At 43.3% G+C, this 26253-nt stretch overlaps 1 protein-coding gene across 2 annotated transcripts in view; it reads right to left on the bottom strand.

Annotated features, from left to right (window-relative positions):
- FAM3B (FAM3 metabolism regulating signaling molecule B) overlaps positions 1 to 26253 on the bottom strand; it is a 51855-nt gene that overhangs the window by 15822 nt on the left and 9780 nt on the right. For both annotated transcript variants that reach the window (XM_010354513.2, XM_010354516.2), the window contains one exon: positions 6039 to 6162. In XM_010354513.2, coding sequence (XP_010352815.2) covers positions 6039 to 6162 — 124 coding nt within the window. The remainder of the gene's footprint in view (positions 1 to 6038; positions 6163 to 26253) is intronic.

The raw sequence follows: 26253 nt of genomic DNA, 5'->3' as shown, positions 1-26253 counted from the left end.
ACAGATGTGCTTTTTTGTTAATGTATTATCTATTTATTGATTGAGGCAGGGTCTCACTCTGTCATCCAGACTGGAGGGCAGTTGTGCGATCTTGGCTTACTGCAACCTCTGCCTCTCAGGCTCAAACAATCCTTCCATCTCAGTCTCCCAAGTAGCTGGAACTACAAGCGTGCATCACTATAACTGGCTAATTTTTTGTAGAGATGGAGTTTTGCCATGAAGCTCAGGGCGGGTCTTGAACTCTTGGACTCAAGTGATCTGCCCGCTTCAGCCTCCCAAAGCACTGGGATTACAGACATGAGCCACTGTGCCCGGCTATGTCACTTAATTTTTAACCTTTAAATTGGAGAATATGAAATGCCAAATTCAAGAGATTGTGCCCTAAAATCAGGAAGACTAAATGACTTTCCTGGAGAGGGTAATTATTGCTGAAGATCACAGAAACTGTGTGTGTGCATGTTGTACATGTGCATGTTCCCATTGTCAAGTGTCAGAATCAATGACGTTAGCTTTATGAAAAGAATTTGGAAGTCTTCCTCCTTTCTCCATGCTTTGGAATAGTGAACACAAAACTTTAATATTCTGTTTTGACACCTTTATCTAAACTCCCCTATGAGTTTTCTAGGCTTAGTGCTTTTTGACAATTTTAGAGAATATTCCGTAATAACTTGAAGCAGAAAGAACTTTCTGATAATAGAAAATTGGCTAATCTAAACCAACTCTCTAATAGAGAAAAACAGAAAACATGAGGCAAGTTTTATTGTTGCTGTTGTTAAAGATCTGGTTGTATACATTAGAGACCAAATAAGGTAGTAAAGAATTTCCCAGGCCAAGATCTGGGAAAAGACTAAATTTCAGGTTGGTAAGTCCAGCATTTAAAACTACTTTTAACCAAGGAGAATTTTCTGATTCCAGAAAAGGTGTGTAAGGATGTGAACAGTTCTTCTGACAACCATGTGAGCCAAGGGAACAGAATTTGGAAGGCAAGGTCAGGGCCATGTTAAATCTCCCACATCTTATTTGGGCTGAGGTCACAAAGGGTTGAATCCTGAAAGTGAGAGCAATCCAGAAATAAATCAGAGCTTGTATAAACTTCAGCCTAGCTTTTAGTCAACTAGGTGGCCCAGAAAATCTTTAACACTTATTCAGGTCATCCTGTTCTGCTAAAGGTTCCAGGTCCCTAGGAGAAGCAAAGACAATTCCTCAGAAGAAGATATCATCCCATGCCTCAATTTTTTTAAAAAAACGGTGCAAGATCATATGAAACCTGACATGTGAGGAAAGAAGCCAATGCACACAAGAGCCGATGGAACCAGCAGAAAACAGTGGATAAGTGACGGACTCCCAGGCACACTAAATGGTTGTATACATTAGAGACCAAATAAAGTCTAAATGCTTAGTCTAAATTAGAGACAAAATGCTAGAGTTATCCAACTCAGACTTTAACCATATGTATTCAAAAACATGGTTGATAAAATTAAAAAATTTCAGAACTGAAAAGTACCAAAACTGACATGCTGATTTAAAAAAGAACCAGAATAAATTTCTAAAACTAAGATAATATAGTAACCTAAGATCAGTAGCGAATGAATGGGTTTGACAGCAGATTAGGCACAGTGGAAGAAAGAATCAGTGAATGGAAAACATCTCTGTCCATGATAAACAGCAGAGAGATAAACAAATGGAAAAGACAAAATAGACTGTAGGCTATAGAGAATATAGTAGTGATAAGGTCTAACACATGTTTCATTAAGAATCTCAGAAGAAGAGGAGAAAGTGAATGGGCAGAAGATACAAGAGCAGATAATTTGTTAAATTTGATGGACTTCAATATCTGCATATTTAAGAAACTCAAAAAAACTCCAAAGAAGATAAAACAACAAAAGACACACTGGGGTGCAAATGTTGAAAACCAAAGACAAGGAATCTCAAAGGTGACAGGGATGAGGGGAATAGGCAGTTACTTTCACAGTCGCAACAATAAGACTGTCAGCTGACTTCTCAAAAGGAAAATATAGAACCCAGAAGACAGTGGAATAGTACCTTGAATGTGCTGAAATAAAATAATGGCCAACACAGCCTGCAAAAGTATTTTTCAGGCCGGGCGCGGGGGCTCAAGCCTGTAATCCCAGCACTTTGGGAGGCCGAGGCGGGTGGATCACAAGGTCAGGAGATTGAGACCATCCTGGCTAACACGGTGAAACCCCGTCTCTACTAAAAAATACAAAAAACTAGCCGGGCGAGGTGGCGGGCGCCTGTAGTCCCAGCTACTCGGGAGGCTGAGGCAGGAGAATGGCCGTGAACCCGGGAGGCGGAGCTTGCAGTGAGCTGAGATCTGGCCAGTGCACTCCAGCTTGGGTGACAGAGCGAGACTCCGTCTCAAAAAAAAAAAAAAAAAAAAAAAAAAAAAAAAGTATTTTTCAGGAACAAAGATGAAATAAAGATATTTCAAAGAAACATTAACTGGAAGGATTCACCATCAGCAGACCATGCTATTTTTCAGGAATGAAGATGAAATAAAGATACTTCAGAGAAACATAAACTGGAAGAATTCACCATCAGCAGAACATGCAGCAGCGTTTGCTCTGTGTCTTTTGCTGTAATAAACCTTACCTATAAGTGTAACATGTTATTGGGTCTTAGGAGTTTTTCTAGAGTATCACCGAATTTGAGGCTAGTTGTGAGAATCCTTCTGCAAAAAAACACTCAACAGAAATGTATGTGCATGTGCACCAAGAGACATAAACAGTACTGGGCATAATAACCCCAAACTGGGGAAAACTCAAATGTCATTCAACCATAGAGTGGATAACTGTAACATATTCATGCAATGCAATATGAGACAGCAATGAACATCTAAGAACAATAGCTACATCCAACAAGAAGGATAAATCTCAGACACAAAAGAGTATTTGGTTTACGATTCCATTTATACAAAGTCCAAAACAGACATTAAACAAATGTCTAATTAAATAACAGTATTTTGCAATGCATGCTAAGGCAGTAAAACTACCAAGCAAAGTGAGGAAATCAATCGACATCAAAAAAATCCAGGTTACCACTGGGCAGGAAGGAAAGAGGAAGTTGCGTTTGGGAAGGGGTACACAGAGGGCTTATGGAGAGATAAGTGATAGTCTATTTCTTAGCCAGGATGGTGGTTACACAAGTGTTCACCTTATCATAATTTATTACAAAATGATATATTCATCATAAGGTTATTCATTGCAGCATTATTGGTAATACCAAAATATATCAAACATCAGAAATGCCTATCAGCGCAGAACTAGTTGAATAAACTATGCCACATCCATGCTATGGAATACCACATATCAATAAAGAAAATGAGGAAAAGCCTTATGTACTGATATGGAGTAATCTCTATTAACTGTTAAGTGAAGAAAGCCGAAGTCAAAACAGTGTATAGAGTTTACCACCTTTTATGTAAGAAAGGATATATATGTGTGTGTACATATGAGTGTATATGTGTATACATGTGTATATATACATATATGTGCACATATTCATACACACATATACATATATATTCACATGTATACATGCACATATATACATGTATACAAAACATACATAGATATGTATTAATTATATATAGAGAGAGCTTATTTTTTGCCATTAAAAAATACTGGAAGAATAAATCAAAAACTAATTTAAAAATTAATGGAGATGGGAACAGGAGGTGGGGAGAAAAGGTGGAGAATACAGGGAAGATTTCTCTGAACCTCCCTTTTTGGAACTGTAATGTTCAAACATAATGCTGATTTCTGAACGACATAAATACATACACAAAAATTAAATGAAACCCAAAGAAAAACAGAAAAACCTAGCATTGAAAGCAAATGGAAATTAATCCAATGTAAAATCACTACAAGGAAAGTAATTATTTCATATGACTGTGGCCATTGCTATGAGTTGAATGTTTGTCACCTCTCAAAGCCATGTGGAAATTTCATTGCTGTTGCAACAATATTAAGAGGTGGGACATTTAGGAAGTGATTAGGCCATGACGACTCTGCCCTCCTGAATGGATTAATGCTGTTATCACAGGAGTGGGTGGGTTCCTTATAAAAGGACAACTTTGGCTGGGCATGGTGGCTCACACCTGTGATCCCAGCACTTTGGGAGGCTGAGGCAGGCGGATCACAAGGTCAAGAGATCAAGACCATCCTGGCCAACATGGTGAAACTCTGTCCCTACTAAAAATACAAAAATTAGCTGGACATGGTGGTGTGCGCCTGTAGTCCCAGCTACTCGGGAGGCTGAAGCAGGAGAACTGCTTAACCTGGGAGGCAGAGGTTGCATTGAGCCGAGATGGCACCACTGTACTCCAGCCTGGTGACAGAGAGAGACTCCGTCTCAAAAAAAAAAAAAAAAAAAAAAAGACAACTTCAATCCCCTTTTGTCTCTCTCTCTCTCTCTCTCTCTCTGTCTGCTGGAGCTGGGACACCCTTCTACTTCTCCTACCTTGAACATGAGAACTCCAGGCTCTCCAGCCTTTAGACTCCAAGACTGACACCAGCAGACCCCCCATCTCCTATTGATTTTCAAACTAAGAATTACACCATCTGCCTCTCTGGTTCTGAGGCTTTGGTACTTGGACTCAGCCAAGTTACCAGCATCCCAGGGTCTCCAGCTTGCAGATGGCCTGTCATGGGACCTCTTGGCCTCCATAATTGCATAAGCCAATTTCCCTAATAAATAAATCCACTTTCCTTTCTCTTCCTACCTCCCACCACCATTGGCTCTGTCTCTCTGGAGAGCCTTGATTAATATAGACATCTGACTCTTTATACCCTTTATAAAATATTTTTAAACCTGTAAGGAACTGCAAACAACACTGTTTAACTTCGCTCAGTAGTTGTATTGTTAGTGGTCCTGGTACTGTAATTTGAAGGCAAAGGTTAATAGTACTAGGAACCAAGATTCTCAGTGTAAGGGAAGAGTTAAAATGTAAAATCAAAGAACTTAAGGGGGTAAGACTCCTGCACTGTTGAATTTGAATTGTAAATGCTAATATAAATTTATGATTTAGAAACAAATGCATTGCTTGGTTCTGTCCACTAAAAGTGCCCATGGGTGTCTAGATCTCAGTTTCTAAATACCATGTCCCATTAAGGAACTGTCCTTTTAGAGAAATGGCTGATTTCAGTCTGAACAAAGAAAGACTCGGCTGAGCTTAGCTGTGCTATACATTAAGGAAGCATTAAAAAAACAAAAAACAAAAAACAAACAAACAAAAAAAAGGCCCACTCAAGAAGAAACAGATAACTTAAGTAGTGCTGTACTTATTACATCAATTAAATTTGCAGTTAAAAACCTCAAAACAAACCCCTCCAGGCCTGGATGACTTTGTTGGGAAATCACACCAAATATTTAACGAAGAAATAATACCAATCCTATATGGATTTTCCCAAAATATTGAAGAAGTGTGAAGTATGGACTGCAAACAGAAACAATACCTACTTTAATCCAGGAGGGTGAGGATCATAAAATAAAACTAAGAAACTATCAGCTGAATTTTCATATTCCCATGACTTTGAAGGACTCTGCCACATATTCAAAGTAAAGTAGTCTAACTTTGCTTTTTAAAGTAGTCTAACTTTGTTCAGAGCCCACCTGGCCCTGAACACCCCTGAAGCTCCCATGCCCCTACGTCCCCCACATGCCTTTCACTGCATCACTACTGATCCCTACTCAGATCCCAGAGTAGTTGTCTATCATCACCCACAGAACCCTCAGGGCTGTGCTCACTTCAGATTTAAATCCTAAGTATAACTGCAGTCAAATGAAACAGTAAAACCATTCAACACAGGACACATACAGCCATTAGAGACAATCAGCTCCTTCCCTGATGAATACAGCAGAGCTTTCTCATTTCCACTTGGATGCTCTCAGCCTTTTGCCTGAGACCAACGACATATGGTTCTCTCCTATGGGCAGAAATGCTGCTTGGTCAGCCTCAGAGAAGGTGGAAGAATCAGTAGGATAGCTTTATTTTCCTTCTAAACACTGGTACTTACAGGTTATCCTCAAAGCAGATTTTGGCGTACTTGTTTATCCCACCTCCGCTGAGTAACCTGTAGGCATAGGTGTCAGATGGGCAGGGAGTCCAGTGGTCACATTTTTGCCTTTTGGGGACTGGGACTGTAATGAATAAGAAAGTATATAGCCGTTAACATCCCACAGTAATTTGCAGATGCACCTGCTGCTTGGTGGAGAGCACCAGCACTTCATACCAGAAACTCCAAGCAGCAGTGGGAAAACCTGAGGGGAAGGGTTTCCAGACTTCACTGAGAATTCCCCTAAAGACACAAAGCTCACTGAATCTGATTTTATTTTAAAGTGACAAATAAGCAAAGAGAGAGAGGGATACGGAGTAGCGTAAAAATTTCAAAAGGGCTGGGAATCACTGCCCATGGCTGCCCATTGTGACATTCTTGGTGGGCAACGTAATTTGCAGTACAATAAAAGAAAGATTACAGGGGTCTAAGAGAGCTGGTGAGCAAAGACAGTCCTCTGTGGAGCATCTATAAAGCGTCCACATCTACACAGCCTTAGACACCTTAAACACACACATCACACAACACGCCACAGACACTATAAATACACACACCATACATAACATACAACACATCACATACTCAACACACTGACACACACAACACACATGCATACACACACACACATGATGTATCACACACACACACCACACCATACACAGCACACATTCACACACATCATACAACATACTGCACATCTCACACACCATGTACTCACCACACACATATGCACACCATACCATATAGACACACACACTGTACATGTACACACACACACCACACCACTCCCACACACATTCCCCCCCAACACACACCATATCACACACAGACACACACACACTCTATACCACACACCTACACCTGACCACCACAGCTGACCCACTCTCCTTTCACTTGAGTGTGAGGAACTGAGCTTTTTGCCCAGGATGCTATGATGTCAGATCTTGGCATCAGCATCCTTATTTCACAGTTGTCAGAAATTTGGGAGGATTGAGGGACCTGAGGCTGGAATGCGAGGAGCCCACCTGGCCCCGAACACCCCTGAGGCTCCCATGTCCCAACAGCCCCCACACATCGTTCACTGCATCACTACTGATCCCACTCAGATCCCAGAATAGTTGTCTATCATCGCCCACAGAACCCACAGGGCTGTACTCACTTCAGATTTAAATCCTAAGTCTGCAGAAAGGAATTCAGAAAGAACTCTCTCACCTTAAGTTTGAGTAGAGACTTGGCTCTATTTTATGAATTACTGTACTCTTAGCACCTTAAACTAAGAAGTATAGTCAGCAAAATGGTAGATTATACATAAAAGATCACAAGTAAAGAATCAAAGTATACCACTATAGAAAACCATATAATCAGAAACAAAGACAGTAAGACAGGAAGAAAGGAAAAAAGGATCTACAAAACAACCAGGAAACAATAAACAAAATGGAAGCAGTAAAGCCTTATCTATCAATAATTACCTCAAATGTAAATGGATTAAATTCTCAAAAGATATAGATTAGCTTGATGGATTTAAAAACAAACACAAAAACAAGACCCAACTATATGTTGCCTACAGGAGACTCACTTCACCTTTAAAAAATGTATAGATTGAAAATGAAAGGATGGAAAAAATATTCCATGCAAATGGAAACCAAAAGAGAGCAGGGATAGCTATATTTACATCAGTTTAAACAGATTTTAAGTCAAACTTTGAAAAAAGGCAAAGATAGTAATTATATGATAATAAAGGAGTGAATTCATCAAGAAGACATAATTGTGTGTGTGTACGTGTGTGTGTATATATATATATATATATGCACCAAACATCAGAGCATCTAAATGCAAAAATTAAGAGAGCTGAAGGCAGAGATAAACTGTAATACAATAATAGTAGTGGATGTCAATATCCCATTTTCAACAATAGATCAGCCAGGCAGAAAATTATTTAAAAATTAAATTTTGTCTTAGTCTGTTCAGGCTGTTTTAAAAAAATACCTTAGGCTAGGTAATTTGTAAATAACACAAATTTGTTTCTTAAACTTCTTGTTGTTTTTGAGATGGGAGTCTCACTCTGTTGCCCAGGCTGGAGTGTGGTGGCATGATCTCAGCTCACTGCAACCTCTGCCTCTCAGGTTCAAGCGATTCTCCTGCCTCACCCTCCCAAGTAGCTGAGACTACAGGCACGCACCACCACATCTGGCTAATTTTTGTCTTTTTAGTAGAGATGGGGTTTTGCCATGTTGGCCAGGCTGGTCTTGAACTCCTGACCTCAGGTGATCTACCCACCTCAGCCTCCCAAAGTGCTGGAATTACAGATGTGAGCCACCATGCCTGGCCTATTTCTTAAACTTCCAGAGGCTGGGAAATCCAAGGTCAGTGTGCTAGCAGATACAATGTCTGATGAGGGCCCATTTTTCATAGATTGCACCTTGTTGCTGTGTCCTGACATGGTGGAAAGGGGCAAACATACCCCCTTCAATCTCTTTTATAAGGGTGTTAATACCATTACTAGGGGCTCTAATCCCATTCATAAGTCTTCATATCTTACTTTCCACAAGGCCCTACCTCTTAATACTATCAGATGAGTGATGAGGTTTCAACATATACATACTGATGGGGCATCAACACTCAGCATAGAAGACTTGAATTGCTCTTTACACCAAATGCATCTAATAGACATATACAGAGCATTCCATTCAGCAGCAACAAAATATCCATGATTCTCAAGCACACATGGAATATCTTCCGGGACAGACCATATATTAGGTCACAAAACAAAGCTTAACAAATGTAAGAAAACTGAAACAGCATCAAGTATCTTTTCCTACTACCATGGCATGAAACTAGAAATCAATAATAGGAGTATATTAGGCCATTATCCCATTGCTATAAAGAAATACCTGAGACTGAGTAATTTATAAAGAAAAGAGATTTAATTGGCTCATGGTTCTGCAGGTTGTACAGGAAGCATGGTGCTAGTATCTGCTTAGCTTCTGGGGAGGCCTCAGGAAACTTAAATCATGGTGGAAGGCAAAGTGGGAGCATGGCCAGAGCAGGAGCAATAGAGAAGGAGGGTGGGAAGGAGGTGCCACACACTTTTAAACAACTGGATCTCATGAAAATTCACTATCATGAGCACTGCATCAAGGGGATGGTGCTAAACCATTCATGAGGCATCCACTCCTATGATCCAAACACCTCCCACCATGCCCCACCTCCAATAACAGGGATTAAAATTTGACATGAGATTTGTTGGGGACATAAATCCAAATCATATCATTTTGCCCCTGGTCCCCCAAACATCTTGTCCTTCTCACATTGCAAAATACAATTATGCCTTCTCAATAGTCCCCCAAAGTCCAAAATCATTCCAGCATTAACTCAAAAGTCCAAAATCCCAAGTCTCATCTGAGATAAGGCAAATCTCTTCCACCTACAAGCCTGTAAAAATCAAAAGTTATTTACTTCCAAGACACAATGGAGGTACAAGCATTGGGTAAAATATTCCCATCTTAAAAGGGAAAAATCAGCCAAAAGAAAGAGGCTACAGGCCCCACACGAGTCCAAAACCCAGCAGGGCAGTTATCAAATCTTAAAGCTCCAAAACAATCTCCTTTTACTCCATGTCTCACATCCAGGGTATGCTGGGGTGACGGGTGGACTCTCAAGGCCCTGGGCAACCAGTCTCACCCCAGTGGCTTTGCAAGGCTCAGTCCCCGAGGCTGCTCTCACAAACTGGCATTAAGTTTCTGTGGCTTTTCCATGCTGAGGGTGCAAGCTGCCAGGATCTGCCACTCTGGGGTCTGGAGGATGGTAGCCCTCTTCTCACAGCTCCACTAGGCAGTGCTCCAGTGGGAACTAGTGTGGGGGCTCAAACCCCACATTTCCCCTTTGCACTATTCTAGTAGAGGTTCTGCTCCTGCAGCGGCTTCTGCTTGAGCACTCAGGATTTCCCATATATTCTCTGAAATCTAGGTAGAGGCTCCCAAGGATTAACTCTTGCATTCTGTGCACCTGCAGCCTTAATATCATGTGAACGCCCCCCAGGCTTATGGCCTGAACCCTCTGAAGCAGCAGCTTCAGCCGTACCTGGGCCCCTTTGAGCCATGGCTGAAACTAGAGCTGCTGAGATGCAGGGAACAGTGTCTAGAAGCTGAACAGGTTAGTGGGGCCCTGGGGCTGACCCATGAAACCATGCTGTATTCTTAAACTTCTGGGCCTGTGTGACAAGAGGGGCTGCTGCAAAGGCCTTTGGGGCCTTTTTCCCATTGTCTTGGTTAATAGCACTAGGCTTCTTTTTACTTATGTAAATTTCTGCAGCCTGCTTGAATTCCTCCTGTGAAAATAGGCTTTTCTCTTTTACCACATGGCCAGGCTGTACATTTTCTGCACTTTTATGCTCTGCTTCCCCTTTAAATATAAGTTCCAACTTTAGGTCACTTCTTTGCTCACACTTATGAGCACAGGTTACTAGAAGCAGCCAGGTCATATCTTAAATGCTTTGCTGCTTAGAAATTTATTCCATCAGATACCCTAAATCATCAGTCTCAAGTTCAGAGTTCCACAGATCCCTAGGTCAGGCGCACAATGCAGCCAAGCTCTTTGCTAAGGCACAATAAAAGTGACCTTTGCTCCATTTCCCAATAAGTTCCTCATTTCCATCTGAGACTTCTTCAACCTGGCCTTCACCATCCACCTCATTATCAGCATTTTGGTCACAACCATTCAACTAGTCTCTAGGAAGTTCCAAACTTTCACTCATCTTCTTGTCTTCTGAGCCTCCAAAGTTGTCCAATCTCTGCCTGTTATCCAGTTCCAAAGTTGCTTCCTCATTTTCATATATCTTTACAGCAATGCTCCACTCCTATGTACCAATGTTCTGTATTAGTCCATTCTTGCACTGCTATAAAGAAATATCTGAGATTGGGTAATTTAGAAAGAAAAGGGTTTTAATTGGCTCACAGTTCCACAGCCTGTACAGGAAGTATAATGCTAGCATCTTCTCAGCTTCTGGGGAGGCCCCAGGAAACTTATAATCATGGCAGAAGCCAAAGGGGTAGCAGGCATATCACATGGCCAGAGCAGAAGCAAGAGAGAGAAGAGGGAGGTACCACACATTTTTGAACAACCAGATCTCGTGAGAACTCACTCATTATCATGAGAACAGTACCAAGAAGATGGTGCTAAACCATTCATAAGAAATCCACTCCCATGAGCCAATCACATTTCACCAGGCCCCATCTCCAACACTGAGGATTACAATTCAACATGAGATTTGGTGAGGACATGGATTCAAGCCATATCAGAAAGTAATTTCAGAAAATTCACAAATATGTAGAAATTAAATAACATTGGCTTCTGAACAGCCAATGGATCAAAGAAGAAATTAAAAGGGAGATTAAAAACTATCTTGAGACAAAAAAAATAAAAAAATAAAACCAGAAACACAACAAATCAAAACTTATGAGATACAGTAAAACAGTTCTAAGAGGAGTTTATAGTAATAAATGCATACATTAAAAAAAGGTCTCACATAAACAACCTAAGGTTATACATCAAGAAACTAGAAAATGAAGAACAAAGTAAGCCCAAAGTTAGCAGAAGGAAAAAAATGACAACAATCATAACAAATACATGAAATGGAGCCTAGAAAAACAATAGAAAAGGTCACAAAAACAGACTTGGTTTTTTGAAAAGAGATAAAATCGACAAACCTTTAGCTAGACTAAGAAAAAAAGAAAGAGAAGACTCAAATAAAATCAGTAATGAAAGAGCAGACATTACCACTGATACCACAGAAACACTGAAGTATCATAAGAGACTATTGTGAACAATTACACACCAAAAAAAGGAATAGACCAATAAATGTAAGGAGACTAAGTCAGTAATAGAAAGTCTTCATAAAAAAAAAAAAAAAAAAAAAAAAAAATTCCCAGGACCAGATGGCTTCATGGCTGAATTTTACCAACCAATTCAAGAACTAATACCAACTAATTTCAAACTCTTCCAAAAAACTGAAGAGGAGGGAATGCTTTCAAATTCATTTTATGAGGCCAGTATTATCCTGATACCAAAGCCAGACAAGGGCACTACAGGAAAATAAAAGTGTAGGTCAATATCCCGGATGAACATAGATGCCAAATTCCTCAACAAAATATTAATACTAGCAAATTGAATTCAACAAGACATTAAAAAAATCATTCACCATGTGTATTAGTCCATTCTTGCATTGCTATAAAGAAATGTCTAAGATTGTGTAATTTATAAAGAGGTTTAATTGGCTCATGGTCCTGCAGGCTTTACAGAAAGCTTGGTGCTGGCATCTGCTTAGCTTCTAGGGAGGCCTCAGGAAGCTTACAATCACAATCATGGTGGAAGGTGAAGGGGAGCAGGCATGTCACATGGTGAAAGTAGGAGTAAGTGAGATAGAGTGGCGGGGGGGAGGTGCCACACACTTAAATTACCAGATCTCACAAGAACTCACTATCGCAAAGGCAGCACCAAGCTGTAAAGGATGCACCCTCATGATCCAAATATCTCCCCCTCCAGGCTCCACCTCCAGCATTGGGAATTACAATTCCAAATGAGATTTGGGCAGGGCCAAATATCCGAACTAAATCACCATGACCAAGAGGGACCTATCCTTGCAAGGACAGATGCAAGGATGATTCAACATACACAAATCAATAATGTGATATACCACATCAACAGAATGGACAAAAGCTGTATAAGAATGTCACATGGTTTAGACAGTAAGTAGAAGAAAAGAATTTGACAAAATTGAAATCCTTTCATGATAATGTTCCTTAACACAATAAAGACCACATATGAAAAGCCCACAGTGAACATCATAATATCAACTCAAGTTAGTGGGGAAAGGACGGTCCCTTCCATAAATGATATTGGGACAACTGGATCTCCACATGCAGAAGAATGAAATTAGAACCTCATCTCATACCACATAAAAAAGTCAACTCAAAATAAATTGGCAACTTAAACATCAGACCTGAAAATATGAAATCACTAGATAAAATATAAGGGAAAAGCTCCATGATGTTGGTTTGGGCAATGATTTGGGGAATATGCCCTAAAAATATAGGCAACACAAGCAAAAATTGGCAAAGGGAATTACATCAAACCAAAAAGTTTCTGCACAGCAAAGGAAACGATCAACGGAGTGAAGAGACAACCTACAAAATGGGGGAGAATATTTGCAAAGTGTAAATCTGGTAAGTGATTAATATTCAAAACATATAAGGAACCCAAACAACCAGTAACAAGAAAACAAATAAAAAACCTGATTGAAAAATGGGTAAAGAACTTGAATAAAGATTTTTCCAAATAAGACATACAAATAACTAAAATGTATATGAAAACATGTTCAATATTACTAATAATCAGGGCAATGCAAATGCATGATGAGACACCAGCTCACACCGGTTAGAATGGCTATTCCTAATAACAGGAAAGATAACGAGTGTTGGTGAAGATGTGGAGCAAAGAAAACCCTATATGCTATTGGCGGGAATGTAGGTTAGTATAACCATTATGGAAAAACAGTATGGAGATTCCTCAAATAATTAAAAGTAGAATATATGATTCAGCAATCTCACATCTGAGCATACATCCAAAGGATATGAAATCAGTATGTCAAAGAGAGATCTGCACTCCCAGGTTCACTGCAGCATTATTCACAATAGCCAAATACGGAACCAACCTACGTGCCCATGGATGAAAGAATGAATAAGGAAAATGTGGTATAACAGAGTGCACGATAGAATGCTATTCAGCCTAAAAGAGAAGGAAATCCTGCCATTTGTGACAATGTAGATGAATGTGGAGGACAGTATGCTAAGAGAAACAACACACCCACAGAAAGACAAACACCACATGTTCTCACCTACATGTGGAATCTAAACAAGTTGAACTCATAGAAGCAGAGTAGGATGGTGAGAGGAGGATGGTACTTACCAGAGGCCAGAGGTTCAGGGTTTGGGAAGATGTTGGTCGAAATGCACAAAGTTTCAGCTACACAGGAGGAATAAGTTCAACAGATCTATTGCACATCATAGTGACTACAGTTAATAACAATATACAGTGGTCTTCCTGTCATTCACAAAGGGTACATTCCAAGATGCCAAGTGGATGCATGAAGCCACAAATAGTACAGAACCCTATATATACCAGTTGGGTATCCCTTCTCCAAAATGCTTGGGACCAGCAGTGTTTCAAATTTTTTTGGATTTTGGAATGTTTGCATTATGCTTACCAGTTGAACATCCCAAATCTGAAAATCCCAAATCCAAAACCCTCCGATGAATATTTCTTTGGAGTGTCATGTCGCTGCTCAAAAAGTTTTAGATTTTGAAGCATTTCAGGTTGTGTGTTTTCAAATTTGGGATGCTCTACCTATATTATTATTATTTTTTTCCTATACAGACATACCTGTGATAAAGTTTAGTTTACAAATTAGGCAGAGTAAGAGATTAACAACAATTAACAATACAGTTTAATTTATAAATTAGTTGGAGCAAGAGATTAACAACTAACTCTAATAAAGTTACATGAATGTGGTCTCTCGCAAAACATCTTACTGTATTTACTGAAATTCTTAGCAAATTCAGCAAATGATTTTTTTCTTTCCTTATGAAATCGAGAGCTTTCACCTTTTCACTTAAAGAAAGTACTTTCCAGCTGGGCGTGGTGGTTCATGCCTGTAATCCCACACTTTGGGAGGCTGAGATGGGCAGATCACCTGAGCTCAGGAGTTCGAGACCAGCCTGGCCAACATGGCAAAACCCTGTCTCTGCTAAAAATACAAATATTAGCCATGCATGGTGGTGAGCACCTGTAATCCCAGCTACTTGGGAGGCTGAGGCAGGAGAATCACTCGAACTCGGGAGGCGGAGGTTGCAGTGAGCCAAGATGGCGCGACTGCACTCCAGCTTGGGTGACAGAGCACGACTTCATCTCAAAAAAAAAGGAAGAAAGCAAGCAAGCAAGCACTTTCCGGCTTCTCTTTGGCATATCCAAGTTGCCAGCACCTCTACTCCTGCTCTGTGGAGCTATTATTCGGTAAAATAAAGGTGACTTGAACACAGATACTCTGACAGTCAATCCGATGACCAGGCTGGCTCCTAAGTGACTAATAGGCAGGGAGTGTGTACAGCACCCAGATGCTGGACAAAGGGAGGATTCACGTCCCCCGTGGGACAAGGCAGGACAAGGAGAGAAGGCGTGAGATTACAACACACTAATCAAAATGGCACACAATTTAAAACATATACATTGCTTTTTTCTGGGGTTTTCCATTTAGTACATTTGCACTGTGAATGACCAAGGGTAAGTGAAATCACAGAAAGCAAAACCACAGATAAGTAGGGGGAACTACTGCATTGTATACACGAACATCACCATTAGAGTAGATTTTAAGTGTTTCATCACATAAAAATGTTAAATATGTGAGGTGATGCATGTTAAGTGGCTTGATTGGGCCATTCCACAATGTATACGTATATCAACACATGCTGTCAATGAATTAATTAAAGATAAAAGCTATCATGACCAGGGCAAACAGCACTGGTGCTGGAAGGGCCTGCTGGAGAAAACTGGGCACAGAGAGGTGCTGTGACATCAGAGCAAGCTGTCAGGGTCGAGCCGGACGTGGTCTGGGTTTCTTGGTGACCACAGTCCTCCATCCCCAGTAGGTGAAAACACAGAGCTCTCCCGTGAGTGCTCACACCAATCCTGAAGGCTGGCTCCCTCCTTCAGATCTTTTTCCTCGCCGACCCCATCTCATCTCAACACTCCAGCCCACCCCAGTACCACCCAGCCCCACTCCCTGTTTTATTTTATTCTTCTTAGCAGTTAACACTCAATAGCCTACAGTTTCTTTTCCCTTTTTAAAAATACTCAGCTGGGCACGGTGGCTCAGGCCTGTAATTCCAGCACTTTGTGAGGCCAAAGCGGGTGGATCTCCTGAGGTCAGGAGTTTGAGACCAGCCTGGCCAATGTGGTTAAACTTTGCAAACAATTAACTTAATGTTTTTGTTTTGTTTTGTTTTTTGTCAATTTCCAGATACCTAAATTTAAAGCAAGTGTCCAATTGCTCACATGAAAACGTGCTATAAATAGACTATTTTTCCACTGTTTCTAGAGTTTTAGACACTCTGCATTTTCTTTTTTCAATTTAATAATTACACTCATTACTTAGGTATTCGCCTGAAAATAACACTGAATACAGCATTTGAAAACGTAACTAACAGTTTAAAAATAGGTGTGTCCTGGTTCCCAACTTTGCAGACATCCTGTGTATGCAAATTCATGTATTCTCTCAATTCAGAGAGAATACACGAATGGGAATACTCAGGAATCCTCCCTGGAGCCCGTGCTCCCCTTTAGCGTCAGCGACCTGTTCCCTTCACAAGCGCACAGACCTGTCCGCTTTCCCGTGGGCAGTGCTGTTCTCAGCACGGCAGCTCCACGGTTTGTTTAACCAGGACCTGCTCTCAGAGACTTATGAACTGTGTCTCAGAAACACTTCCAGGTCTTTTTGTCATCATCAGGATGCTGCAGGGAGTAAACTCGATACAGAATCCTCTCAGCTGGAGGATGAAGAGGACGCGCGCCTCTAAACAGACACGCTGTGCATGCTGACAGGTGTGGTACGCTTACTCACAGAGGTGGATGGCATGCCACATCCATGGCCCTGATGGTTCCTAAAAGATAAAACCACCTCTGCATCCTGGAGGGTATGGTCATTAGGACAACAGTATGGCAGCAGCTTAGCACAAGAGGTAGCAAGGGGAGATGGAAAAGGTAGTTTTACTTTGTGGTGAAGCCAGCTGAACCATTATAAGTGGGCAAACAGGATCTGAAGACACCGCAAAGGAGGCAAAGAGAAGATCCCCACCATGAGGGTATGAAACTAGAAATTAATCACAGGAGTAATTTCAGGAAATCTACAAATACGTAGACATTTAACAACATGTTCCTGAACAACCAATGGATCAGAGAAGAAATTAAAATGGATCAGAGAAGAAATTAAAAGGGAAATTAAAAAATATCTTAAGACAAACAGAAATGGGAACACAAGATGAATAAGGCAGCGTCTCTTTGCAACTAAACTGGTGTAAATATCTGGTCCTCATATTTCTCCAGTCTCTACTAACCTTTGGGATGATTCTGGCTCCTGTGCAAGTCACATGTTCTGGTCAATAAATCTCAAAAGCAATATAGGAAGCAGAGAGAAGTTAAGCCTAAATAACAAAGTTAAACCTTTAACTAACGAGGGAGGAGAGGATAACAAAGCCAAGGAGTACTTCTTTCCAGAAATGGTGGAAAGATTTATAAAATAATCCGTGTTTTGTGATTTAGCTAAGGGTTGTGCCTGCAAACGTATCGAATAACAGTTTTGACCTAAAAATACATTTTTCATTCTGAAACCAGCAGTAAATGCTTTCCAGGTAAAGTTGATTTCAGATGCATTAAATATTTCTTTTATAAGCACCCTGGGAGGCTGAAGGGCCACAGGGTACCTGGGCCTTCCTCCCACCTGACATCTGCATTCTTTGTTTCCTAGCTTTCCATGGCTCTGGCACCAACAGGCACTGGGAGCCTTTGCAATGATCAAACGGCACCAGGCCTGGCCTCAATCCCATGACAGGTTCCCAAGGCAGGAGCAGCAGCTTCTAAACTTAGGTGGAGGGAAAGGAGAAGCTTGGGTGAGAAGAGTCCCAACTGGAGAACAGTGGGCTGAGTTCTAGCCTAACTTGTTCCTGTCCCTCCTCCTGCCTCAGGGGCTGGGGCTTAGGGTGCACAGGCCTACACAGGCCTGCCCAGTACTCCACCCTTGGACCCAGGACACTCACCCAAAGGGCTGGTGCTGGAGTCTCCAGCAGGGCCATTGTGGGGGTCCCATAGGGATGCTCTCCCCAGGGACTCCTCCTATGGGATCAGCAGCAGAACGAGCAGGTCCCCACTACAGGGCCTGGCAGCCCAGCAGCTAGGAGCATGGCCTCCTCCCCAGCTTCCAGACTTGCAGCCCCTGGAGCTCTGCAAAGTGAGAGTCCTGTTTCGTGCGGACATGTGCAGGCGTGCTTTCCAGAAGGGAGGCGTTTGATGTGCCTCATATCCTCCAGGGAGTATGCGGCTTTAGTGACTAAGGATGACACCCAGATGGGCCTTTGTGTTTCCTCACAGGGCCTGGGAGTGGGCAGGGAACCCATGTGTCATTAAAAAAAAGAGTCAGTAGGCTTTCCGAGTCCTTCATCCATTTCCCAGAAGCACAAAGTATCACCACGTGAATGAAGAAAGACGATCATGTTCCTAACTCAGTGTGGGGTTGGAGGGTGGGCGCAGCTCCTGGGAAAACACAGTTCGTTCCAAACCCCGCCTGGAGAACCACATCAAGGTCTTCCGTGTTTTTCCTGGAATTCCTTCCCGCAAACACTCAAAAGGTAAAGTTCCTGTGGCTAACGTAGAAGCCAGTGTCCCAGCCAGGGAGAACAGTGGACCTTCTATTTAGTCTCCTGTTTTTTATGCCTCATGAAAAGCTGGCTTGTTTAAGAGTGAAAGCCTCCAGCAGCGACACCATTCCCTAAGATGCAGTCGGCCTTCTGCTGTCAGTTTCAGTCTAAGAAATTATTCTCTTGCTGAGGAAAATCCACCTGATTCCTCATCCTTATGGGCAACTCCTGGTTTATAATACGATAGCTACTTTACCCAGCTCTGAAAGGAGCGACAGCAATGAGAACCTAGCTATGGAGCTTGCGCAGCCTTGCGTCTGGACTCTCCTGGTGGCTTTCCCCAGATGTGCTGTAACCACAGGAATGTGTAGACTGGGACTTGGAAGAGTGGAGAGGAGGTTTTATGAAATTCAGATACAAATCACAAAGAACCTTAGATTTAAAGGAAACCATAACGACTGCTTAGTTCCAGGACGATCAAATTTGGCTCTGTATGAAGCCAAGTTTAAAACATTAAAATAAATACAGGTTCTTAGTGTCCACCCTGGACCTAGGGAGCTTTGAATTTCCCAGAGTGGGGTCCAGGAATCTGTCTTTTAAAAATACTTCCTGATTTGGGAACAATGATATTTTAACTCCTGTAAACGAGGAAGATTATTCCAGAGGGTAGGAGATCCATGCAAAGTCACTAGAAATATCGAGTCATGAAATAAGATCCTGTCAATATAGACCAGGCAAACAAAGGAGGTGGCTGTTTGCATACGGCATTTTGACCATTTCAATTACCTCATTGTTCTATAGGAGATTAAAAGTCCAGTCTGCAAAAACCAAAGACCAGAAGCCATCAAAGAGTGTCTGTTTCTCTGCTAATCAATGCTGATTATTTATTAGGTGCTGCTGAGTCCAGCGAAGGCGGTATGGCTGGGTGTGCATTTGGCTAAGGGAAGCCACTGTCAAAAGCTGCTGAACTCCCCCTGCCCCGGGTTGGTGGCCACTCCCAGCACTGTGTCACCTTTATTAAGCCTTAAGCTTTTGCCACCAAGTGAGAGTAGCATTGCTCCTATATGACTTCAGCCAGAGGGCACTGCAGTGAATCCCACACAATGTGCTTCCAGGGTAATCCTGGGTTTTACTAAGGAGAGCAATATTTCAGAGGACATGGCACCATTGGAGGTAGATGTCATCTCAGGACTGGAAAGAGCCTTAAGTACAGGTGGCATCTGCTATGCACCCTCACTGACAGATAAGGAACAACTCCAAGATGTTAACAGCGAGTTAGTGGCAAGATTAGCATTACATGTTAGTTTTCCTGACTTGAATTTCAGTGTTACCTCAACTATGGCCATTTAAGAGCTGTCAGTTCATTTTGTCTTGGTTGAGAGTCTAGGGAGGTGACTGAACACAGCTGATGTGTTTGGTTTAGTTCTGTTTTACAAGACTTTCTGAGAAAATGATGGCCCTCCCTAAGATCTGACTATATGCAAGACAAAGTCAACAGGGTGCTGTTTCTAGTGACTCTCCCCTGAAGCTCACCTGTACAGCCTGGGGCTGTGAGCTGTGTGTGGGGTACACATGGCTCTAAACTAGATTCACTCCTTTACTCACTCACAAACATTTATTAAACACCAGAAACTGGCCTAGATTCTACAGGTATAGCATGAATAGAATAGCTCACACACAAATAGAAGAGAAAGAGTAAAGTCAAAGAATATATATATACACACATATATATGTGTGTGTGTGTGTATGTATACATATATATATATATATATATATATTTTTTTTTTTTTTTTTTTTTTTGAGACAGTCTCACTCTGTCACCCAGGCTGGAGTACAGTGGTATCATCTCAGCTCACTGCAACCTCCACTTCCTGGGTTCAAGTGATTCTCCTGCCTCAGCCTCCCAAGTAGCTGGGACTACAGATGCCCACCACCATGCCTGGTTAATTTTTGTATTTTTAGTACAGACAGAGTTTCACCATGTTGGCCAGGCTGGTCTTGAACAACTGACCTCAAGTGATCCACCTACCTTGGCCTCCCAAAGTGCTGGGATTACAGGCATGAGCCACGACACTTGGCCAAAGAAGATCTTTTCAGATGATGATATGTGCTATGTACAAAGTAGGCATTAATCTAATCGCTCAATATAGATAAGAAACTCCCTGCAAATAAAGTAGGAAAAGAGAACAGTCCAATAGAAAAGCCAGTGAAGTGGGAATTTGTGATTTACAGAATGGGGCGATGGGGACAAAGTCTTCATAAACGTGCCGCGTGGTCACAGCCTGCCCGGAGCAGCCCTTGGCCCTGGCTGCTGTGGGAAGAGCTCAGTACCCTCTTGCATGGGCCCTCCGGCATTGGCACTCTGCATCCGGTGTGCACTCACCGGGGTTCTAGTGAGCTCGGGTTTTTCTCCTAAGCTGTTTCTCATTCCTCCTCCTGTCTGTCAGAAAGAAATAGCAGCCTCAAGCTCAACTTGGTGTTCATAAACTCATTAGTAACCTGAGAACTGCCTGTTGGTGCAGTGAGGTCCCCGGAGCACCTCCCAGGATGGGCCAACTCAGGAAGCTGGTTCCTGAAGCCTGCAGGTGAATATGGGGAGGAGGGAGCCCCATGCACCACGTGTTGGAGGAAGTCCTCTGGCTTGGCTCAGTCAAATTAAGGGCATCACGGGCATAATGTCTCCAGCTTCCCTATGGCCAAATAGTTCCACTCCTAGGTAGATATATCCCAAAGGAAATTTCACCCAAGTCTATCCCTGCAGCAGAACAGCAAGGAGGTGAGGAGCTGGAGGCCCGTCCGGGCTTGACCTCAAGTGCACAGAGTGGGAAATGGGCCTAGGCGGGACGGTGTGGGGCATGGCCCTCCAAGAGACCTACATGAAGATGTGCCCTCAAGGCTTGGTCCTGAAGGACAAAGGAGTACTAGGATGGGGTCTACAAAATGACACTGAAGGACACGCCTGCCAAACACAGTAGCCCATTCTGCAGTCAGATATTCAAACAAAAAGGCATCCCTAAACACCTCAGGGGTGTGGGGAACTGGAGCCGGAAGTGGGAATAAAAGGGAATCAGTATACAAAACCAAGGAGGCCCTACACACTGTGATAAAAACTTTTAACTCGATCCTTGGTTCATTGGTTAAAAGGAAAATGAGGGGTGGGGGTAGGGGGGTGGGGTAGAGACAGAGAGATGGAGAGGAAGGGAGGAGGGCGATCCAGGCAACTGGGCTTCACAGGATGAGAAGGAGCCAGGTAAGAGCCAGGGTTCTGTGCCTTGCTGGGTGAGCACAGTCTTTCACACCACAGATGAACCCAGTGTGAGCCTCAATCCTCCCAGTAATAAGAGGACTAGAGAAACACCGAGAGAGGCCCTAGCAGGAGCAGCTGGTGCTCAAACAGATTTCCAGCAACCACAGGGATCACATGAGGAGCAGAAGAGGCCGTGTCTAGAAAGGAAATCCAATTCAGCGAGACCCACTGATGAGCTCAGATTCAGCCTATGTAGAAATGACAGGGAGGCAATCTCCATGGCATGAACACAAGGAGAGTGCAGACCTGCAAGGATAAGGAGGTTGGGGTCCAAGACCAGAACCAAAGGCCCTCTGCAGCTGCACTTAGGAAAGGATAGGTAAGCAAGTGGACAAAGCAGGGTGCACACGAATAAAGGAAAGCCTGAAAGCCGCCAGGGGCGAGACGCTACAGCTGCAGCATGGCAGTAAGGCCTCGAGACTCAGGGGGTCTTACTCCCCATAATCTTGGCCAAGAAGCTGGTGAAGTGCCTGGTGCCTCAGTTTCCTCAGGAGTCAAGCACTGATGTTCAGGGCTACAGTGATTGTCCAGTGACACAATAAAGGTGCTCAGAGCAACAAGTGGATACCGGGAGCTCTCTCCTGGTCCTTGCTGTTGAAAAGAAAGGCTGCAAGTTCTTATTTTCCAGGTGGGGGTACCTTGGCATCAAATGAGCTCCCACGTGGGCCCGAGGACTCTTGATCCTTCATCTCTGGGGAATGATGGAGGCCAAGGGCATCATGGGAATGGCAATAAATGTCTCCAGGTGCCAGAAAGCTGGATTCTAGAACCCAAAGGTCAATGAGCTCAATGTCAATGCCAGTTCTAGAACAAGTGGCTGGAAGCTCCAATATGAATGAAAGTGAGCAGGGACCAGCAGTGCCACTCCAAGAACCAGCTGCATGGACTGAACCTCACTGTTCCTGTCCTTAAAACAGGGTCACTGTATTGCAAAGCTCCTTCCTTAACTAATGAAGCCACTCAGTCAACGTATACTTATTGAGGGACTCCTTTGTTTTTGGTAGGCAGTTTGGGGATGGAGCTGTTTAAAATCTCTCCAGCCAGCTGCAGTGAGCCAGGATCCCGTCACTGCACTCCAGCCTGGGCAACAGAGCAAGACCCAGTCTGTATCAGTTCATTCTCATGCTGCTATGAACAAATACCCAAGACTGGGTAATTCATAAAGGAAAGAAGTTTAATCGACTAGCAGTTCTTCACGGCTGGGGAGGCCTCAGGAAACTTACAATCACGGCAGAAGAGGAAGGAAACATGTCTCTCTTCACATGGTGGCAGCAAGGAGAAGAATGAGAATTGAGCAAAGGGGGAGCCCCTTATGAAACCATCAAATCTTGTGAGAACTCACTCACTATTATGAGAACAGCAGCGTGGGGGTAACTGCCCCCATGATTCAATTACTTCCCACTGGGTCCCTCCCATGAACCGTGCAGATTATGAGAACTACAATTCAAAATGAGATTTGGGTGGTATGCCAAACCATATCACTGTCTCAATACAAAATGTAAATAAATAAAAAATAAAATCTTACCAGCCTCAGGCTACACAGATCAGGAAACTGAGGGCAGGGAGGAGTTGCTTACTGGGTCTTCTGGGCCCTGGGTGTGAAGAAAACATGATGCAGTGGCTGGTGTTTGGCCAGCCTGAGCGGGCAAGCTGGAAGAGAAGGAGGCACAGGAGAAGGAGGACAATGGAGGCGGGGAGGGGATGGAGGATGAGGTAGAAGAGAAGATGAGGAGGAGTGGGGAGAGAAGGAAAGAAGGTGGGGATATGAGGAAGGAGGAGAGAAATAACAAGAGGAAGAGAAGGCAGGAAGGGAGAGAAGGAGGAGAAAGAGGGGCTAGAGGAGGAAAAGGGGCAGAAGGGGGAAGAGGGGGAGGAGGATAGAGGGAGGAGGATGGGGAGGAGGATAGAGGGAGGAGGATGGGGAGGAGGATAGAGGGAGGAGGATGGGGAGGAGGATAGAGGGAGGAGGATGGGGAGGAGGAGGATGAGGAGGAGGAGAAGGGAAAGGAGGATGAGGAGGAGGAGAAGGGAAAGGAGGATGAGGAAGAGGACAAAGAAGAGGAGGAGGAGGGAGATGAGGGGAGATCCAAGAAGAGGAGAAGAGAAAGGGAGGAGGGGAAGGAGTAGCAGCAGCAACAGCCCAAGGGGGCCTGGGCAGGAACAGCACAAACATGCCACCCTGAGGATAATATGGGGGAAAGGTGGTGGGAAAGCTGGGGCTGCCAGCATCTAGCAGCTCTGGGTTTGGCGATGTGGTAGTCTGGAAAGCAGTTCCAGAACACTGGTGCTGACAGACTGAATGACCAAGGGTTATGGGTGAGAGGAAGGACAGAAAGTGGCGTGTAGGTCAGTCCTCTCAGGGTCTGAATCGTTTGCCCTCGAGCCATCTTGCTGTGCACTAGTGCCGTGCTGCAGCCCTTAGAGGGTCCTGATTCCACACATTTCTTCTCAGACACTGTGTCTACCTAATCTCCAGAGGTGAAATTTATAAAAGGTAGTTTGGGACGAAGATTATATGCTTTCTTGCTTTTAGATTTATAAAGCACTATAAATACATATATTTTATTATTCTTTGAGATACAAGAAGTTACAGTTCAGAATTTCCTAACACAGAAGACTCCATGGTTATGTTCTAATAGGACCCAAATCAGAAAACTTGGATTTGCCCACAGATGTGTATGGCATGCTTCGTGCTGCATATGTCTAAGAAACTCCTGTGTATCACTGTGTTGATGACCACATAGCATACTATAATTAAAAGATCGATTTTGAGAAAAAAGACTCAAATGTGGTATTGAGAAGCACCTCAGGGTCACTTTCCTTGGAACTCTGGGCACAGGATGAGGGGTGGGCAAGGGGTGACTTCGAGCTCCCAAGTTTCCTGGGCAGCTGGATCTGCTCTTCAAAATCCTAATTACTAAAAATTCTAGCTCCCAATCTGTGCCCTGCAGCTTCGTCCTCTAGCTAGCTGTGGAAGCTGGTGGGCTCAGCGCTGTCTTCTTAGAACAAGGAGGAAAACATGGTTCATTCACTTCTGCAGCGATGCCCATTCAGACATGGAAAGGCTGTATTAGCCATCCTTCTGTGTTGTCATACTCTGCCAAGTGTGTCTCGTTTCTGCCACAGCCTCTCTAGGCAGTCCCCTCGAACAGCAATGCTTGGATTAATGTGCTAACTGACACTGGAGAGGTGACAGGGTGTTGAAGCTCAGCAGCCGCCTTCCCATCAGCCTGAGAGATGACCCTCCCCTGCTCCCCCCACACCACTTACACAGCAAGCCTGAGGCAGGCTGGGCCGTCTTTGCTCCTTTGCATCTGCTCACATTCACCTAAACGGGTGGCCATTACATCTACAAATGGGTTCAGTGGTGCGAACCCCTGCAATGCCTGCTTAGCACTTCTGTACAAAATCACCATCCACAGGCACCTCTCTGCCTCGGTCAGCAGAGCACCTTTTTTCAATCTAAGGTAGTATTGCATTGAGACGCTTCTAGCCTTCTTCCACATGCACTTGTAGTTACAGCATGTCTGAGAGAGAGACAGGAGTAGCTGGAACTGGGGTGAGGCCAGTGAGGTGCTGGCTTCAGGTGTGAAGCTTAAGGGGGTACCCAAAAGCTCAAGAATCAAAATAAGTAATAGATGAAGGCAATAATTGTTAAAAAAAAATCAACATGAATGCAAAATAACCCATGATGAACAAATATCAAAATTTTAAAGGAAGACAGGATTAAATGAATTTAAATTAAGTATAAGTGCTGAGCCCTACACTTGTGTGACTCGAGAATGCCTCTCTGGCTTGCCCAGACCTAGACTGGCTGGAAAGAGCTCCTGAACAGAACAGCAATGTCTGTGCTTTGCAGACACGCAGGAAAGGCAGTTCCCTTGATGCTTCTGGTTTATAGACCAAGCCCCGGCCCAACCTAACCATAAGGCTGAACACCCAATCTTTAAAGGCAAGAAATGAATGCACCACCCTTCATTGCCCTACGGTCTTTAACATGCTGATGGCCACACATGGAAGTCACTCAGATCCCAGGAGCCCTCCTCCCAGGGTTACTCTCCTCCTGCAGAGCTTGTCCTTCCCACTTAGCTTGTAGGTCCTATCAGCCCAGCCCAAAGCACCTCTCTACCTTGGTAGCTAGCCCAGTGCAGAGCCACCAGGCCTTGCTCTAGTTAAGGAACACCAATGTCTTCCACCAGACCATAGGCTCAAGGAACACAGGTTCCTCATCTGTGTTGGAGGAACTCCATGAGTCCTTTCAAGGATGGATAATCATCCATGTGCTCCTGGATTCCTAGTTTCCATCCATTTCTAGCAACTGTGTTGAGTTCTTCATTTTCTAGCTTCTCAGTGGCTTCTCCCAGTACCCAGTACCAATCTCAAGTCTGAATGTGTCTGTTCCTGTGCTTCA

The sequence above is a fragment of the Rhinopithecus roxellana genome, chromosome 13 (genome assembly GCF_007565055.1).
Source record: "Rhinopithecus roxellana isolate Shanxi Qingling chromosome 13, ASM756505v1, whole genome shotgun sequence".
In the NCBI taxonomy this organism is placed as follows: Eukaryota; Metazoa; Chordata; class Mammalia; order Primates; family Cercopithecidae; genus Rhinopithecus; species Rhinopithecus roxellana.
This window is presented reverse-complemented; position numbering and strand designations above follow the sequence as displayed.